Raw genomic sequence first — 17829 nt, forward strand, 5'->3', positions numbered from 1 at the left:
GATGGTGGTCAAACTGCGATAACGCGCATCTCAGTCTCAGAGTCACCTGTTACGTTTTACTTTTTGTAGAAAAGGATAATTAGTCAACATACAAAATGTTTTGTGATTTCTTTGCTTCTTCGAGAATATCTGCGACTGCCGGGCATGGGAAAACGGGGCTTAAAATGAAAGGCGAAATATTCCAGGAGAGCGAAAAAACGCGACTCGGGTCAAAATTATCAATTTACTTTTTGTTTTTATTAACATCAATGTTCAAGATTCTCAAGAATATTGTATTTCAAAGGAAAACAAGTATTATCAAGAAAGTTATAAGCACTTAAAATGAACCAAATCGGAGGTTGGTAACTGAGTGTCGTCTCCACTTAACTGCGGTTTTTTCGAAATCGCAATTTTTTTACGGTAAATTCTGAAACGCTCAGGGATAGTTACTTTTTGGGTATTCAATCCGGCAAATGGTACGAGATTAATCCCTTTCAGCAATGTGCACTTATCTCAGTTTTCTCTTCTCCACCTCATTTTTAGTGTATTTTCCGAAGTAAATACACTATTTTTACTTTGCCCTCTCCCTAGGTCTGGTCACGTTTAGTAAAAATCTCATGCAAAAATGCACAGTATCACTTAAAAAATGAAGTAGGAGTGACGCTGTGAAGCACCGAAATCGAGATACGTTCCTCCTTTCGTGGTTCCACTATCAAACTGCGATTACCGGCTCATTCAGTTCAGATGTTTGGCTGTGAAACCACTTAAAAGTAAACTGAATTACACTCTGCCCACAAACTCAGAAGGTTATCAATCCAAAACCCAGTTACACAGAATGTCTCACTGTCTACGGATAGTTTAGATTTATGCGCTTGCACATACTTCCGCCTTTCTTCTTCTTACGTACTGTCCTTCCGACTTGCAATGTAACGAAAGTTGGTTTTCTGCAGGCGTGCAGTCATTACATTTCGAACGATCTGCAAAACATTTTCTACGCGATTAAAGTGATCTTTCATGAAAATTACAAAAGTGAAACTTTGAACTTTTAAGCTTGTCTGCGCACGTTTGTGAAATTCGGCGAGTGCTTTTGCTAGTTATTGTGACTTTTCCTTGAAGTGCATTGAGTGAATTAAGTACATGTGATAGAATCTGGTGTTGAAAATACTTGGTTGGATTTATTATTAAACAAAATAACCTGCTTCAACGGCAGTCGGCACCTAAAATTAGTCGAGAATTTTGCTTTTTGTCCGTCCGAAGAAATAATGTTTAATCCGGTTTCTTTTTAAGGTATGAATTTTACTGTAGTGCTTTTGCACGTAAGTTCTGAATTTTTTCCTCAATTTTAATTTATCATAGTTAAGAGCACACCCGGCGCGCGGCTGAGGGGATCAAGAAGTTTAATACTTGTTAAATTGGCGAAAAACACACGAATTAGAGACTTGGACTTAAAATTCTGTTAACATATCCCTTCAAAAGCCCACTCTCTTGCTCTAAAGAAAGTCCTTGCAGTTAATTTTACGACAGTAAACATTAAAGCGACGCTGTAATTATATTCACATTTTCTGAAAGTTATTTCTTGTGTATTGACGGTAAAATTTCAAAAACGCGCTTCTCGTTTCCAGTATTTCAAAATTTACGCTCCTACTCTTCTTTTTTTTTTCCGACAGGTTTTGGTAAACAGCTGAGACAACTGGCGTGTATTCCAAAGCTACGTCAAAATGGAACTCATTTCAATCGACGAGGAGTTGAAGAAAAACCCGAGACTGACGCTGGAGGACATAAAATATTTGAGAGATTGGATTGAGCAAGAAGGGACTGCGCCCAGGACAATATCAGGTATAATAATACTTATGACATTCATTCATAACTCTGGGGCTACTACGCCCTCTGACCACCTCCTCAATTAGCATTTTTCACCGGAAAAATCGCTATGAATTGCGGTTTTATCGGCGATAAAATTGCCATGGATCATCAACATCTGAGCGATTATCTTCGATCTTATCGCGATAAAATAGCGCTTTTATCGCCCGACAATCTATCGCGAAATTTTCGAAATAAAAATCTCGAAAAAGCGATTTAATCTCGATTTTATCGACGGTAATTGATCATGATTTTATCGAGCCAAAAATTGCGATGTAAAGCGATTTCATCGCCATATATACCTAGCAATTTTTAATGCGATAATATCTCGATAGATTGCCACCGATATAATCGCTATAACCAACCGATAAAATCGCTATTTATCGCGATGCTACGTGATCGGACTCCGAAGCTACGATAATACATTTTTCTAAAATTTTGGTCGTCCAAAAATAAAATTTTTCTGTCTCTTAATCCCAATCGGTTGATCGAATTAACTGAGCACCTCTTTTTTCAGATGTGCAGTTGGCTCTGTTCTTACACTGCTGTGATTACGATTTAGATACAACGAAGAAAATCATCAAACTTAATTACAGATGGCGCGCTGAGCAGCCAGACTACTTCACAAAGCGAAATTTTCAATTAGACACCCGACTTGTGCAAACCTTGGATGTCATGTAAGTATGAGTATATGAACAGAAGTTACAGATGTAGGATGGTTTTAACCCAGACTAGCCTTTTGGCTGGTTTTGGAGAGTGATAGACAATAAGCAATAGACGAAGGAGACAAGCGGCAATAATGGAGGGGCTTGGAGGACAAGGCGCATAGAGGCAGTTCTTGAAAAATTTGAGATATTAATGATTCCAAGTAAAACTAGTCTTAGTGCATATTCTGAGAAAAAATCGCTCCCAAATTCCAATTTTTAAGCATCAAAAAGTCAGTTTGAACTTTTTATCTACGCCATAAGGATCCTTGTAATTTCGAAACTTCAAACACGTATTTCTCGAAATATAGCAAAAACTGCACTTATGAGCCTTGTCTTCCAAGCCCTTCAATTCTATTCTTGGAAGTGGCTGGTTGATACAGAGAAAAGGAATAATGGTGTACTAACTATATGGTCTCTAATGGGTTGCTGCTAACTAGAATTACTTGTATCCTTTAGCATTATTCCTCCAGAGAACCGATGAAAACAACGCTTTCAAGTAAAAAGCCGCCCTTTCCTGCCAACTCCTAACTTGAAAACGTGTTTGTTCGTTTGTGTTGAAATCGATGGATTTTAAATCATCCAAACAATTTCTAGGAGTTTTTTTGGATGATAAGTGGCAATTTAGCAAAGAACGGAGGCTTCTTTCAATGAAATTGTCCGCTTAAACGCCTCTGGGCCCGTTTTCTCAAAACTTCATCTTTGCACTTACTGCTCTCCTCGCTATCACGGCAGAGCTGTGCACTGAAAAAAAATTCTCGGCGTTTTCACCACGGTCCGTTGGTAACTTTACCATCTCACGTTTTTTACCAATTATTGGTAATTTTACCAAGACAGACTTACAAGCTTACCTAAAAACCGGTAATTTTACTGTTTTTTTCAGGTAATAATACCACTTTTATTGGTAATCAATTCCCGGTAACTTTGCCACTTTATCTCGGTAATTCTACCACAGTCGATAAAAAATATTGGCGTTTTTACCAAGGTCCAGTAAAATTACCGAGAAAGTTCAATAATTTTACCGAGATTTCTCGGTAAAATTACCAATTCCAGAAATGGTAATTTTACCAAGAAAAAACTGGGATCAAATAGAACCCTGAATTCTTGGTAATTTTACCCTTTTCTTAGTAAATACACCGAGATTTTTTTTTAGTGTGTACTAACTTGATCTTTTTGATTCGATCTCTTTCAGAAGTTACATGATTTCACCGAATCGATCCAGCTCAGGCGAGCTAATTCTGTTGGTCCGAGTCCACGACAATATAGACATGAAAAATTTTGACTTTCTGGGGGTAGTAAAACTGTTCTTCATGTTCATGGATATGGCACTTGTGCATTACGGGACCAGTAACGGCGTCGTTATCATCTACGACTGTGAACCACTTAACTTCGCCATCGTCCGCCGAGTGCAAGTTGGAGCGCTTAGAACACTTTTCTTCTATATCCAGGTCGGTATAGGTTGTCCGTGTTACAGTCCAAACCAAATAAAAGTGTTTAAAACGCGAAAAAAACTGTTTAAAAGGGCCGTTCAAGTATTATGTAACGTACTTTATCCGATTTTTTGACCCCCCCTTCCCCCCTTGTAACGCACCCGTAATGCAGCCCTATACCCCCCTTTTTAATTATGTAACGCTGGCCTGAACCACCCCGCCTCCATTTAAAAAAAATCGAGAAAACGCTGAGAAAGCTTGAAAAATTCGGGTATTTTCAAAAGTATTTCGCTGAATTACGACGCCAAAAAGATTCATTCGAGAAGGGTGAGGTTTTCAATTGGACGTATTTCTGTCACACGGACCTATGTGCACTAAGACATGAGCTCTGAGACCCATCAAAATGTATGCATAACAGGGCTCATGTCATAATGCAATTAGTTCCGTTTGGCAGAAATACGTCCAATTTTTGCACTGTGAAAGGCACTTACGATTGCGCGAAAAGGGTACAAGGATTGTGCGAATAAAACCTTAAATCTGCTATAGGAGTGAGCGAATTTATAATGAAGTTAATTTAAGGTAGAAGTTTGGCAAAACAGGAAACAGTTGGAAAATAAACGCTAGTGAAGGTTAATTTGTTGATAAGTCATCGATGTCTTACCTTCTGATATGATAAATTAAGTGAAAAGATTTGAATAATAATCGTGGGTATAAAGATCTTTCCGAGCTTTTCTCGGAAAAAATATTAAATCGGGAGAAACGAGGCAACGTCGGAATGCTCATACAGCGTAGAAGCACAACATGCGCCTTTTAAGCTCTACTATTTGATACCGCGATCATTCTAACGCGAGTTCGAATAATCGCGCCAAACAGTGCGGTCGGCTTTAAACGTATATTAGCGCCTGCAAGACTTTCGGAATACTTCACGTATTGCGCCAAACAGTACGGTCGGCGTTAGGCCCATATTAGCGCCTACAAGACAGCATGAATACTTCTCGCATTGCGCCAAAGGCAGTGCAGTCTGCAGTCGTCAGTTGGCGAGAAACGCATAGCGCCTACAAGAGAGCATGAATACTTCTCGCATTGCGCCAAAGGTAGTGCAGTCGGTCAGTTGGCGAGAAACGCATAGCGCCTACAAGACTGTAGGAATGATAGGACTGCGTGTCATCATTCTTGAATGGAACGTTGAGACCCGGAATGAATGTTCATTCCAGGTTATTTTACAGAAGATTTCAGTTAAAACTAGTTTTTGACATCAATAAAACCTCGAAAATTTTATTTTCATTGCGTTTTCACGAATGTTTTAAGGCGACTTCCGGTCACAATTCGTTTTGGAAAGGAAGTCTCGGCAAAAATCCAATAACTTTGTTAAGACTATTGACGGGCCAAATTTCGCCTGCTTATGCCTCCCACAATATTGTCATTTCCCTCGACATCCATACGTAACAGACCAACCGGACGGCGCACAATGGATCGAGTCAATAGGAGAGGTCGGACAAAATTTGGAAACTTTATACAAAATTTAAGGTTCTGAAAGCGGTTTCATTGGTTTCCTCGTAAAATTTTCCTCAGAGCGCACCTGTATATATAATATGTGACGAAATAAACACCAACATTTGCAGTTTTAATAAAAAATTCCATGTCCGACTACTCTAATTGACTCGATCCACTGTGCGGCGCGCTGCAAAATGACGCAATAAAGAAAATCCAGCTTTTTTCACTCATTTCAGAAACTACGTATACACTGATTTCCTTAATCAGATAAGAATCCTCATGAAAAAGCCAGGAAAGTTGACACCTCTGTTCGTAATGAAGTCAAAACGATGGCGCGATGCAGATGAAACGCTTGAATGCAATTGGACTACATTTTGCAATTAGGAACTGCAAGTTCTGGCTCATCTGTAAAAACACGTATGTGCATAGGGAAACTAAGGGAACATAAGTTGTTTCTAAACTAATCCAGAAATCGTAGTTTGTAAATGGAGAATGTAGTCCAATTGATCTTATAAGTACTCTGTGGAAGTCCTCGTTGCATTAAAACAAAACTGAAGACCCTCTGTCTTCCCTAACGCCCTTTGTCACTGTATAGAGTTACCACTTGCGACGCGCGTTGAAGAAACGCCTGCATGCAACTATTCGTCCTCTGCGGATGTCCGTGTTGCATACAGACAAAACTGAAGGTGCTATGACTTGCCTTGAGCTCTCTAACTTTGTCAGCACAGCAGGCATCGCACCACTTGCAACGCGATGTTGATGAAACGCCTTCATGCAACTATTCGGCCTCTGCGGATGTTCGTGTTGCATACAAACAAAACTGAAGGCGCTCTGGCATGTCTAACACTCTCAGCGCCCAGGCATCGCACTTACGGCCCACGAAGTTCCATTCCGCGTTCTAATAATTGATCACGAGACATCCGAGTAGTATTGACTTAAATTAAGAAGAAGAAGAAAAAAAAAAAAAAAAAAAAAAAATGCCAAAGAGCGAAACGTATCTCCGCTTGAGACGTTGCAGACTTCCTGTCTAACTTTATTTTATCTTCGGAAAACTGGTCATTGTAATTTCTGGGAAATTTCCTTGATTTTTCTGCTCTCTTAACAGAGTATCCTGTATACATCTCAAGCTGTAAAGTTGTTTTTCTCGAGAAAATAAAATCGGAGCGGCAATTTTGAAACATCGCAATGGAGATACGTGGTTTCGAACTTTGACCATCTACATAGTTTCGGTGAAATTAGGACGAGAAAAGTTACCTACACAAGAACAATTAACATGAAAATGGTTTTAAATTGTAAAAATCGTTGGTAATGATGTAAAACGCAAAGTGAACAAAAGAAGATGCAACATAAAAACGATTAAGTTATGAGGTTTAAGAGTTCCGTCATATCAAGTTGCTTCAAAATTGTATTTTCATGAAATTTTCTGAGACAAAATTTTACCGTTCAAAATGCACAGTCTGGAATTGCATGTTGTTCCTAAATCTGACTCATAAAATGTTTATGTTACAGGAGGCTGTTTCCTTCAAAGTGAATGCAATTCACTTTTTGAATATTAATGGAGCTTTCAACTTTCTATTTAATTTATTTAAACCATTAGTCATCGCTAGTTTAAGAAATAAAGTAAGTCTCTTACATACTTCCACAATAAAAGATTTCTCAGATAACCATTTAGGGAAGGAGGGGGGTTGATTTTGCAATTCCATTGCATGCGCAGTTGCTTCTAGATTTATTGGGACCTTTGAAACTTAAAAATTTACTCGGCTATAATTTTTTGTGTTATAACGAATAAGAGATTACTTCCTCAAAAAGGCTACTAAAAGGTAACCACTCAAAGTTGAACTGTCCATAATGGATCAAGGAAACAGGCTATATCCACTGTTTATATAAAGGCTGTTTAAATATTAGGTTGTAAGAGATGACTGTGCCAGGAACGGTAACAGTTGAGCTTGGCTGACTGATGAAAAAGAGAAATGTAAGTAAATTTTACCGTACTGGCTTTAGGCGGACTATTTCAGCCAAATCTTTAATGGGAAAGGGATGTTTTGGAGGGCAAAATTTCATTAAATTCCGTGGGGAGATTTTGGTCCAAACCACTTAGAAAAAAATCTTCTAGAAAAATTCCGACGATTCATCGATCTTTTCGACTTTCCGCGAGATGATTCAAGAGTGAAAAGAGAAAAAAAAGTGCGACTGCGGAAATAGTCCCGGATCGCATGAAACGTTCGGCTGGACCACACTTTTCCCAACCCTGATTCCATTTTTATGTACTGATAAATATCTGGTTCACTCAGAATAATACACAGAAGAATTAGAAAAGATTATATTCGAAGAGAAGAGGAAGGGAAGGAGAAGAAATTGGGTATCTGGCGATGTTATAATGCAAATAAACAAATTTTTGGTTTGTCTTCCACAGCTACATTTACACAGACCAGGATCGACAACCCTTTACGATCATTTAACTCCCAACTTGGTGCCTAAACAATTCGGCGGAGAAGATGAGTCAACTCTCGATCAGATGCAAGGTGAGGAAGCATTTCAGTAAAACACAAAGAAAATTTGAATACATTTTAGGTGACCCACTCTATTTTAATGTAGAGAAAGATTAGTCCAGAGCTTAGGAGTGAGGTGCAACTTGCATTTCATTCTCACAATTTTCAACCAGTTCTTTCCTTTTTCTCTTTTTTTTTTAACGTGGTGAAACTATTGGACTTGCATATTGAAAGTGAACTTGCAAAAATGCATATCTTGGTTGGAGTACTTCAAAATCTCTGTTTCCGCTTTATTTATTAAAAAGAGACCGAATTATTACTGTGGCTTGAAAATTTCACGCAGTATTCTCTACATTGAGAAAAATAGGTAATCAACTAAGTTTTTAAATAATGCCGTTTAGTAGTTTTCTATGTAGGGAATAAAGGATGAAAGTGCAAATTCACACATTTTAGCTTGTGACAATGCAGATTTCCTGTCACATCTTAGTCTTACAAATATGAACCAATCACGGTTATTGCACTTAATTTAGCATGATTATTTTTTGCACTTCGAAGAGTTATCTCTAAAAATTTCTTCGGAGAATAGCCAATGTTATTCTCTTACAAATATAAAAAAAGACTGGAAATTTTGAAACACAATAGTCTAGGTACACGATTTCCATCACTGCGCAGGTACGCAGTTTCATCATTAGTATTTGCTTCAATTTATTTGATTCTTATCTTTGACTACTCTTGTTTCAGAGAAAAGCAAGGAGCTTCTTAAAACATTTGAGCCTTGGTTTAAACAAGAAGAGGAATCACTCGTGACGTTCATGCAAGGTTTGAAGTTAGAAAAACAGCAAAGTGGCGGTTGGTTTTTTTAGACGGTTAAGCTTCAATTGGAAGATCCCTCCTTCGGGTCTTTGATCTCAACGACAACCCTCATGAGAGGAATACCTGATAAAATTGTCAGACCATGGAGTCAGAATGTAACATGATATTACACTGCTCTGCACGTAATGCAGAATACCAAATTAAGAGCATATCTCTTTCATCTTGAACGAAGAAATTGAAAAGTTATGCATTCAGTTCTTTCCTTACCTCAATAGGGCTTTGTCTCCACGGGACGTTTTCATGCGATTTGTACGGGGGAAAGTTTCTCTTGCAAAGTTGGGACAAATATTGACTGACTCAATATTAATTGCAATGTCAGGTAAGGTCCATATACTACTTGGAGACATCAAAGACCAACTGAGAGCTGGAGAAGTGAAAGCAAATCGTGCAAGAATTTGTTGTTTAGTCAATTGTTCGTGTCTCCTTTATTCAAATTATTTGCTCGATTGTTGATTGGGTTTAATTATTATTTTAATGCCATTTAAATCTTGATTTTTACTAAAACTTCCTGAGCTAGCTTATTGCAGGAACTAGAGAGCCTTGTCCTGTGGAGACAGTTACTGTGAAAAATCTCCGAAGTTTCATTCCAATGATGCAAATCTGGGACAAATCTCATGAAAACGTCCCGTTGAGACGAGGCCTAAGCATTTACAGTTCTTAGAGGACCACAAGACAAGGCGCTAATTTGAACACTTTGATACATGTTTCCTCTTCAAAATTTCACGCAGAACAGAGAAAAGACGAAAATAATAATAATAAAAAAATTAAAATTGTATTTATAATTGTATTTACGTTTTCAAATCTCTCTTACATACTTGAATCAGGTTTATGTCCCCTTTACAATACGACTAGTTGCACACAACGTTTAAGAGGGAAAAAAGCTTGAGTCAGTAAATAAAATTAAGAGTTTTGTAATTCTTCAGAATTATGAAGAATTTGAGCACAACAATAGCTGACAGATGATCTACAATGAATATGATCATCTTACAAGAACATAAAAATATTGTCATAAAACGGTATCAGATATCTTCTCTTCATATCATGAAACTTGTACAAGTTATACTTGAACTTATACCCAAAACGATGGAAATTCACAGAAAAGCAGAAAACCTCATCCTGTGAGGTAACAAAAGCTCTTGATTTCAGAGTAATTTCAAAATTTCTTAAAAGTGTGAATACTTCCGTTTCATTTAGGCAAGCTTGCTTAAAGCTTTGAATAAAATATTTTTATAATTTCTGCCGTGCTACAGAAGAACGCCGTATGAACATTCAAGAGTTGCCAAATTTCCTTCGATAAAATGTTCATTTATGCGGAACGTTATGAATATTTTTCTTTGAAATTTTCAGGTATTTCAGGTGAAATTACAAATAAAATTATCTGAAAAATTGAAAGGAAAATATTCACAAGTTTATCAATAAATTCGCGTTTTATCGAGGGAAATTAGGCAACGCCCGCAGGTTTATACGGCGTTTTTCCTTAGCACGGCAGATTTCAGCTGTTCGACAGCACTTCATTCAGCACCAAGATTTATAAGTATTAACCTTTGATCTGACAGCAAACTTTGGTAACTATTCAAAAGTACGGAGCGATTTGAATTCTGAGTTACTTACCTACAGCTAAAATTATTTACAAGAGTGCATGGAAAGATTGCAGAAATAGGTGGGTAGTGATACATAAGACTCAGAAACATTACTGGATCAACACTACGAAGGCAAAAGGAATTTTTTGGTGTACTCCACAGCCAGGAACAAGGCAGCTGAGGCTGGAATTGTTCGGACTAGGCATGGTCGCAAACCGCTGTACAGAGCTTGCACGCCTAAAGCAAACAAAATTGAGCTGAATGTTAAAAAAATGTAAGGTTAAAATTGTTAATAAATATAAGAGGGAACACTTACATAAAATTAAACAAAATTGGAATCTCTAATTAATGATATGAGATCGGCACTTTAAAAATAGGTCCAACTTTTGGGAGCGCTGGCCTTCTCTTCCTTCATTTTTTTATGACATTCAGAAAATATTGTTGGGAATGGCTCATTTTAGAAATTACAGAGGGAATTTGAAAATTGACTGGGTTTGCGGCTTATCTAATACCACTAGGGAAAGTATGAGGAGGAGTCCTTTATCACTTTACTGCAAAGCGTCTGACCAGAAACAAACGCAAAATTCATTTTGTGATCAAGTAATCTTCAGAATTTTCAATTTATTTCACTGCAGATTAGGTGTAACTCATTAAAGTTCTTCAATTAAAGTCCAGTAACAAATGCCAAGTACTCTTCTTTTTCAAATACCATCCAATTTCAATTTCTGATTAAAAATGAATGGCATGTGCATGTAAACTGCCACAGAGACTTGTCTCACTTTCCAAAATTCTCAAAAATAATGAAACATTCAAAATAATCATTATTTTGTGGTCAGTATAATTTATGTGATGTAGGTTATCTGCATATTCAATTTACTTTTTTTTTTCAAATTGAATATATTTTTTGGAGCAACAAAAACAAAAAGCACGCTTACACATGACTAGAATAAAAATTCAACCCAAAGTTGATGGAATACTTGTTGATCAATATTTTGATAATACTATACATGCCGCAAATAATGATATTTATTCCAAAATGGAATGCAAAATTACCTTCGGCTTTGATAATGTCAATCATGACGAGGACAAAATTTTTTGTCGCAGTTGTCTGAACTTGTGTTCTAGATTTGACAAGATCAAATGGGTATATGACAGTCCACAAACTTAAGCCACCAACAGCACCCGCAACTATTGTTCCTAGTGGGCCTGAAAAATTGTACATGAGAACAAAACAGTTAAAAACCAATATATTCCTTGAGTTAAAGGTGAGCAATGCAACCTTCTTTGTTGTTCAATTTTGCTGGTTTGAGCTTGAACGTGAGTAGATTTTAAGTGTCAAGATTAACAACCGACCATGATGGTAAATACAAGATCATATAAAAGCTGTTGGAAAAAACATACAGCCTCTAAGAAACTTGCCAATAAGTTAAAAACTATATAATTTGAAAACATTAAAATCTCTCGGCTGATGATAATTGGTTCAGGTAGGCAGTCAATTTCGATAAATATATTTTTGGAAAAGATATTAGCAAAAAGAGGTGCTGAATTGCTATTAATAAGAAAATCAATATGTAAACTCGTACAGTTCCTTGGAAATATTGCAATAAGTCCCTGAGGACTATATTTGCACTCAACTTCTGAATACATAATTCAAAAAAAAAAAAAGTGAAAGAAACAAATATTTACCACACTCCTCTTTTGGTCTTCCTGGTGGTGCTAGAAGAAGTCTGGTTCCTTCATATCCTGCGAAGAAAAAAAAATATCCAGGCATCTCTCGAGCAATGGTGGAGCCTATACCTCGAAAGAATCCTTTGAAACCTTCCTCTCGGTAGATTTGTCGTGTTAAGGTGAATCCATTGATCTTAACACTCTAAGAAACAAAATAATTACAGAGTTACTTAATGAACTACAACATGGTGCATGGTTATAATAAATAGCTGGAAGAGTTTATATTTTATAACTCCAAATGCTCAAATTTTGTGATTTTGTTAACCTGAGGAAACAATGAATTACATGATAGCTCATCAGCACAAGCTTCGGTGACGTTGCAGCTTCAGTTAGTTTTCCGCATCCTGTCAATGAGGATTAATTGGATCGCAATTAGCAAAAAGAAACCAACGATATTACAGTGTTGTAAAAATGTTGCGTCTCCAAAATTATCTAAAAAATCTCCCAGAGTAGCAAACAGCTTTTGCTTCCCAGCAAAAAATTGTTAATTTTAAAGGAAAATAATTGTGTAAATTTTAAAACTGTGCACATATTAAGTAGTTTTAGATGAAAAGAGGAAGTTGCACGATTTTGAAAGCACTATAATACCGCTGGTTATTTTTTGCTAGATACAATTCAATTTATTCCTGACGGTCCACAAGGAAAAGGACTTCCGATGTAATACAAAAAGTAGGAGTAGTAATGAAGTATTTGGAGTTTTGTTTTCCAGTTTTTTGGCACTTAGGTCCCTTGTCCTATGTACAGTCACATTGAAAGACTTAAGACAAAATATATCATTTGAATGTCATTTTACAGATTGAATTCTCCTGTTAATGCATTAAGGGTTTTTTTTTTTATTGACCGGCCGTGCAACCGATCACCAAACTGCCTTCTTTATCTCACTGGTTGGTGCTGACGTCATGACCAGTGGAGCCACGGCCGGTGGATTTGCGCCCACAAATCTACCGCTCGGAGCACCGGAGATTTCTCCGGTATTTTCAATCCACCGGTGGACAATCTAACCCTGCTTCAGACTGATCTCAGGCCAAAATTAAATAAACAAACGAGAAAACTGAAGAAAACAGGGGTATTTTGCACCCCAGTCGCCGCTGAGTCTGACTATTTTGAATCATCACTGTTGCTTATGTATTGACTTAAGTAATATTCAAGTTTTTTTAGTGTTGTTATTTTCCCTCGTACTTTAATTACGGCAGAAAAGGTGTTAATGCTGGTACATTGAGTATGTAATAATTCCAGTATTGCAGTGTTATTGAGGTAAAGGTTTGAAGAAAGGAAGAAATCCATTAGTTTATATAGGTGGAAAGTGCATTCTTAAACTCCCGACTGATCGCGGGCAGTTTCGTACCAAAATGGCGACTGTTCGAATTTCACCAGTGGTTCCACAGATCAGAAAAAGAAAACCCCTCAACACAATCCTCGATTTTTAAATGTGAGGTATCTGTATGGAAATGACGTGATAATGATTCATACCTGACTAGATTTGTTTGAAGCTTTTGTCTCTTGAGCTGCCTGTAGACGAACTTTGATCAATTCAGTCGGACAAAGAGTAAAAGAGGAAAAAAACGAAGCAAAGCACCCTGCCATCCCGTTTCCAAATATTCCTAACTCCTCTGTTGTCTGAAAAACAATGAATAACTAGTATTAACACGGGTTTAAAGCAGCGATTTCCAGTGGCCCTTAAAGGCTTGTGAAAAAGTACTTGAAAACAAGAACAGGGGCAAGTGACAACAAATTTTAGCTGTAAAAATTATATTTTGGAAATATTTTTCCAACCTTCTCGGTTGCTGTAAAAAAAAATAGTGCATTTTTTGCATTAAGTATAACATTTGAATCCCAAAAAAATTGTTGTAGGTATGTGTCCTCTTTTCTCGGCAAGAAAGTGGTCTGCAACTAAAAGAGTTTGGGAGCTATTATGTATAAAAGTTAAAATCACTCATTTTTTTCTGCAGGCAAAAAATATTTACTAAACATTAAAAAAAATGTATGGTCAATTATATTTTTGGGAATTGTGGGGAATTTTAGAGGACTTGACCTGATTTGTTTGAAATATACTCTTTGGAAGATATGAGGAGAAAGGAAAGTGTTTCGAAAAGATGGGAAAATCTGAGAAATTCATGACTGCTTATCTTTGATAAACGGAGGATTGAAATTTTTTTTGACTTCCATTGTATAAATGATCCACAAAAAACAGAGGAAATAGTTTATGAAAGTGCACTTGGAAAAAATGGCTTGATTATGGGAACTTTCAAGTGTGACAAAATTAAACTCCATTAAGGGACATACAATTTAGCTATCATTCTTGTTATGGGACAAAATCAATCAGAGGTTCATGTGATAAACTCTCTGGCAAAGGTTGATACGTATTAACACGTGAGAGGAGATTAAACAAGATATCTTACTTTGTGACTCTTTGCCAAAATGTTTTATCAGTTTCAACCAAGTTATGCTAGGTATACCTTACATTCAATATGATGCAATAACATCATTTCGTACATCAACAGGAAAATAGAGAAAAATGCTACTTTTACACATTCACACAGCATTTAAGGTAGTGAATGAGGTAGTAGGCAGTTGGGAACCAAAACAAAGAATTGATTGGACCAACCTTCAGAGAGCTTATGAACTGCCTAAATACTTTTTCAGGAAACTTCTGACTAAACCCATGATAATTTTTGTACAATTTCAAGTAAGTAGATGCCTACTAATATTTAAGAATCTCAAAATGTTAAAGCTGGAAATTCTTCTGAGGAAGTGCCTACCTGATGTGCATTTTTCAGGAAAGTGTTGTAATGTTTTCGTAGTTTTTAGAATCTCTTCTTACCTGAATTTTTGCTTGCCCTTATAAGTAGGGACAGCCTTTATTTCTACAACTGTGGGTGTATATGTTACATTCCATTCGAACGAGATGTGCGAAACTGAGCCTACTTTATTGTAATGATGTTGAGGCAAGAGTCAAACCCTATTTATAACAGCATTCATCCATGCCTGGTTATGACTTTTTGCTACCCTAGGGCAAATAGAATTCTTTTGCCCCCTTAATGATGGTGGTATGGTAGAAATTATGTTGTACCAAGGGAGTTCCAGAGGGTCTTTCCTGTCTAATTTCCAATAACTAAAATCCTTTTTGAGTAAATTTGACTATATTTCATCAAATATTACAAGTGTAGGGAGGTAACTGTTACTTTGGAAAAAAAATTCTACATGCATTTTTTCCTCCTCTAAAATTAGTCGCCTCTAAACAACTGCAATGGTTGTCTGCCCACTAAATCCAGGTACTTATGCATCCATCAATGATGCCATCTGAATGTTTACATTAACCTGTTGAGAGATGCTGATTCCAGACTATCTAGAGATTGACTTTCACCCCAATATACAATTGGCAAGCTTTAATCAGAGCTTTGCATTAGTCTGAGTGTAAACATACCTTGTAACCACAACAGTAGGCGACTGATCTTTGGACTGCACCGTAACATAAAAAAAGCACAGAGTTTTCGGCTACATTGGCAGTTACTGCTGGCATAGATCCGGCATATAAACCTCTCAGTCCTTCAAATCGGTAAATTTTCTTGAGACAATCTGTCATTCCTTTGAACTCAGTTGGACTGGTTTGCATTTTTACTTTTACCGTGTCCAAGGGCTGGCCTACTAAAACGGTAGCTGCACCTCCTGAGGGAAAAATAATCATAAAATAATGTTAAATAAATAGATTAAAGTTATTCTGGTATGAGTAAAGATGAAGATATATACTTGTAGAGAGGGAAATCTTCTAAGGTAAAGTCTAGAAATTCATTTGCTGGTAATACCTAAGTACACACTAATAACTTTATCTTGTAGGTAAATAAATAAAATCTGATAGAAATGAATACTTTGTTACCGCTTGAACTTAGAAGCATTACAAGCATACGGAATCAAGACGTTCAGTCTTGGTAATACTGCTGGAACTTACCAACCAACTATCTTACAAGTAAAATATTCGTCCCTCTTTTAAAACAGGTTTCTTGATTTAAAACGAAACACTTGAGTAAAATTCCGCGTTTTCACATTTGGTAAAATTCCTCCAAAAAAGGCCGTACAATTCTGGACCAGGACTCAAAGCAAATGAGTGTTTTTAGGAGTAGTGCCCAGTTCTTAATTTAAAAGAGGTCCAAAAATCAAACTAAACGAATGTGAACCGATGCTATCCAATGATTTAAATTTGTTTTTTATACACGTAGTTTACAAATCACAAAGAGAATAACTAGCAATGGGCACGAGTGTTTTGGCTTTCTCAATGTCTAAGATAGGACGATTTTAAGACAATCAAAATTTTCCGATACAAGTGGATGGTTGAACGACAGTCTTAAAAACAACTTTGCAAGTTATATCTGACTCTATAAATTGCCTTTTCAAAATAAAACAAACTTATGAGAATTTCTAAGTTGAGCACTTCACAAAACGATGCATTCAAATATGCAAAGGACATGGTGCATTAGCGCCCTGTCTAAAGATTAGGACTAGTATTAAATGACTGATATTTGAAAACATCGAACCTTTAGAGCATTCAAAATGGATCAAAATTTCACTCCCATCAAACCAGCCTGTGAGAAGCTTGTTCACGTTTTTTCAACAACACATGGCTCCTGTTGACTTACTTACCTACTTCTGATTTCAAGGGCTATGAAAAACCCTAAAACTAAGCATAAGGCTTCCAAAGAGGTATTGACTAAAATTGAAATGAAAAGCAAATTACAGTGATCCCAAACGGTTAGCTGATGTGTCTCGGACGGATTTCTAATGACAACTTGGTTCAGTTCGGATTGCTCCCTTGAGGGATGGCGATAAAAAAGGGCCAGAAAATAAATAGATAATATACCTATCGTCCCAGCTAGAAAATTTACGGCATGAATTCTGGTTTCAGAGTGTTTTCTGGCCACTGAAGAGTTGGAAACGTCGTTTCCAGACGAGTCAGATAATCCAGCACCATGGCGTGTACTTGAGCCGGAATCATGCATCCTAAACCTTATAATTACTGAAAAAGACCAGAGTTTCACAAAATGAAGACACCGAAAATGCAGAAATTGCTACTATCGAGATATTTTGACGCGAAGATAACCAAACTTTGATCACACGACAAGAGAAAGCACAAACACGAGTTCAAGCCGGGACATGCTTCACGCTTGCGTTATCAGCAACTACCGAGATAACCTCAAACTGATTGATTTACAAACATGAAACTTGACAACAACGTTGAGGGCTACAGGTATCCATGGTTGCCAATGTGTATTTTACTCAATTTTACTGCTAATTTTTGACTGCGTCATTTTATACAGATAAGGTGATTTTGGTGATATTAGACAGAGCATACACGAACACAAGTAGCATACTGAAGAGCAGACTGATAAATGAAAAATAAATCAGGCGAAATACTTGGCTGGCCGTCAGGGTCAGGGCCGGATTAAGAGGGTGGCCAGATGGGCCGCGGCCCACGGCGCGGCGGCGAATTTAGGGGGCGGCGAATTTTGCAATTTTTTTTAAATGCAGGTATGAAAAAAATCGGATTCAGAAAAAAAAATTACCAACGAGAAAAGGCGACAAAATCTCTTTTTCGTGAAAGTACATTAATTGCTACTTTTGTCGTCTTTCGGTGAAACACACGACTTGGCCTGCAGAGAGGCATGATGACCACGAGGACTTGAGATGTAAAGGAGAAGCC

The 17829-nt window shown here is 37.1% G+C and overlaps 2 protein-coding genes across 4 annotated transcripts; one reads left to right on the plus strand and one right to left on the minus strand.

Moving 5' to 3' along the window:
- Window positions 1-710: 710 nt before the first annotated feature.
- Window positions 711-9604, plus strand: LOC109044582 (alpha-tocopherol transfer protein). 2 transcript variants are annotated; one of them, XM_019062391.2, is made up of 7 exons: window positions 721-1266; window positions 1647-1815; window positions 2357-2516; window positions 3736-3991; window positions 6977-7087; window positions 7881-7989; window positions 8698-9604. In XM_019062391.2, exons 2-7 carry the CDS (start codon window positions 1698-1700, stop codon window positions 8817-8819), a joined length of 876 nt encoding a protein of 291 aa, XP_018917936.2. In that variant the 5' UTR covers window positions 721-1266; window positions 1647-1697; the 3' UTR covers window positions 8820-9604. The 2 variants fall into 2 exon arrangements, with proteins under 2 accessions (XP_072161673.1, XP_018917936.2); XM_072305572.1 differs by lacking the exon at window positions 6977-7087 and having other exon boundaries at window positions 711-1266.
- Window positions 9577-17332, minus strand: LOC109044581 (mitochondrial ornithine transporter 1). Of its 2 annotated transcripts, none has more exons than XM_072305570.1 (6): window positions 16990-17332; window positions 15562-15803; window positions 13608-13754; window positions 12096-12270; window positions 11463-11615; window positions 9577-10646 (listed from the first exon to the last, which is right to left on the minus strand). In XM_072305570.1, the coding sequence occupies exons 1-6, from the start codon at window positions 17126-17128 to the stop codon at window positions 10534-10536; spliced, it is 969 nt and encodes a 322-aa protein (XP_072161671.1). In that variant the 5' UTR covers window positions 17129-17332; the 3' UTR covers window positions 9577-10533. The 2 variants fall into 2 exon arrangements, with proteins under 2 accessions (XP_072161671.1, XP_018917935.2); XM_019062390.2 differs by having other exon boundaries at window positions 12096-12279; window positions 16990-17329.
- Between the last annotated feature and the right edge of the window lie 497 nt (window positions 17333-17829).

This window comes from Bemisia tabaci, chromosome 10 (assembly GCF_918797505.1).
Source record: "Bemisia tabaci chromosome 10, PGI_BMITA_v3".
Taxonomy (NCBI): domain Eukaryota; kingdom Metazoa; phylum Arthropoda; class Insecta; order Hemiptera; family Aleyrodidae; genus Bemisia; species Bemisia tabaci.

Excerpts from the sequence above, each read along its gene's own strand:
- LOC109044582 (XM_019062391.2), top strand. The coding sequence starts at position 1,698 with ATGGAACTCATTTCAATCGACGAGGAGTTGAAGAAAAACCCGAGACTG. Across the intron at positions 2,517-3,735 it reads GTGCAAACCTTGGATGTCAT|AAGTTACATGATTTCACCGA; the intron begins GTAAGTATGAGT and ends GATCTCTTTCAG. Across the intron at positions 3,992-6,976 it reads CACTTTTCTTCTATATCCAG|GAGGCTGTTTCCTTCAAAGT; the intron begins GTCGGTATAGGT and ends TTTATGTTACAG.
- LOC109044581 (XM_019062390.2), bottom strand. The coding sequence starts at position 17,128 with ATGCATGATTCCGGCTCAAGTACACGCCATGGTGCTGGATTATCTGAC. Across the intron at positions 15,804-16,989 it reads TTTTCTAGCTGGGACGATAG|GAGGTGCAGCTACCGTTTTA; the intron begins GTATATTATCTA and ends TTTTTCCCTCAG. Across the intron at positions 13,755-15,561 it reads CCTACTGTTGTGGTTACAAG|ACAACAGAGGAGTTAGGAAT; the intron begins GTATGTTTACAC and ends ATTGTTTTTCAG.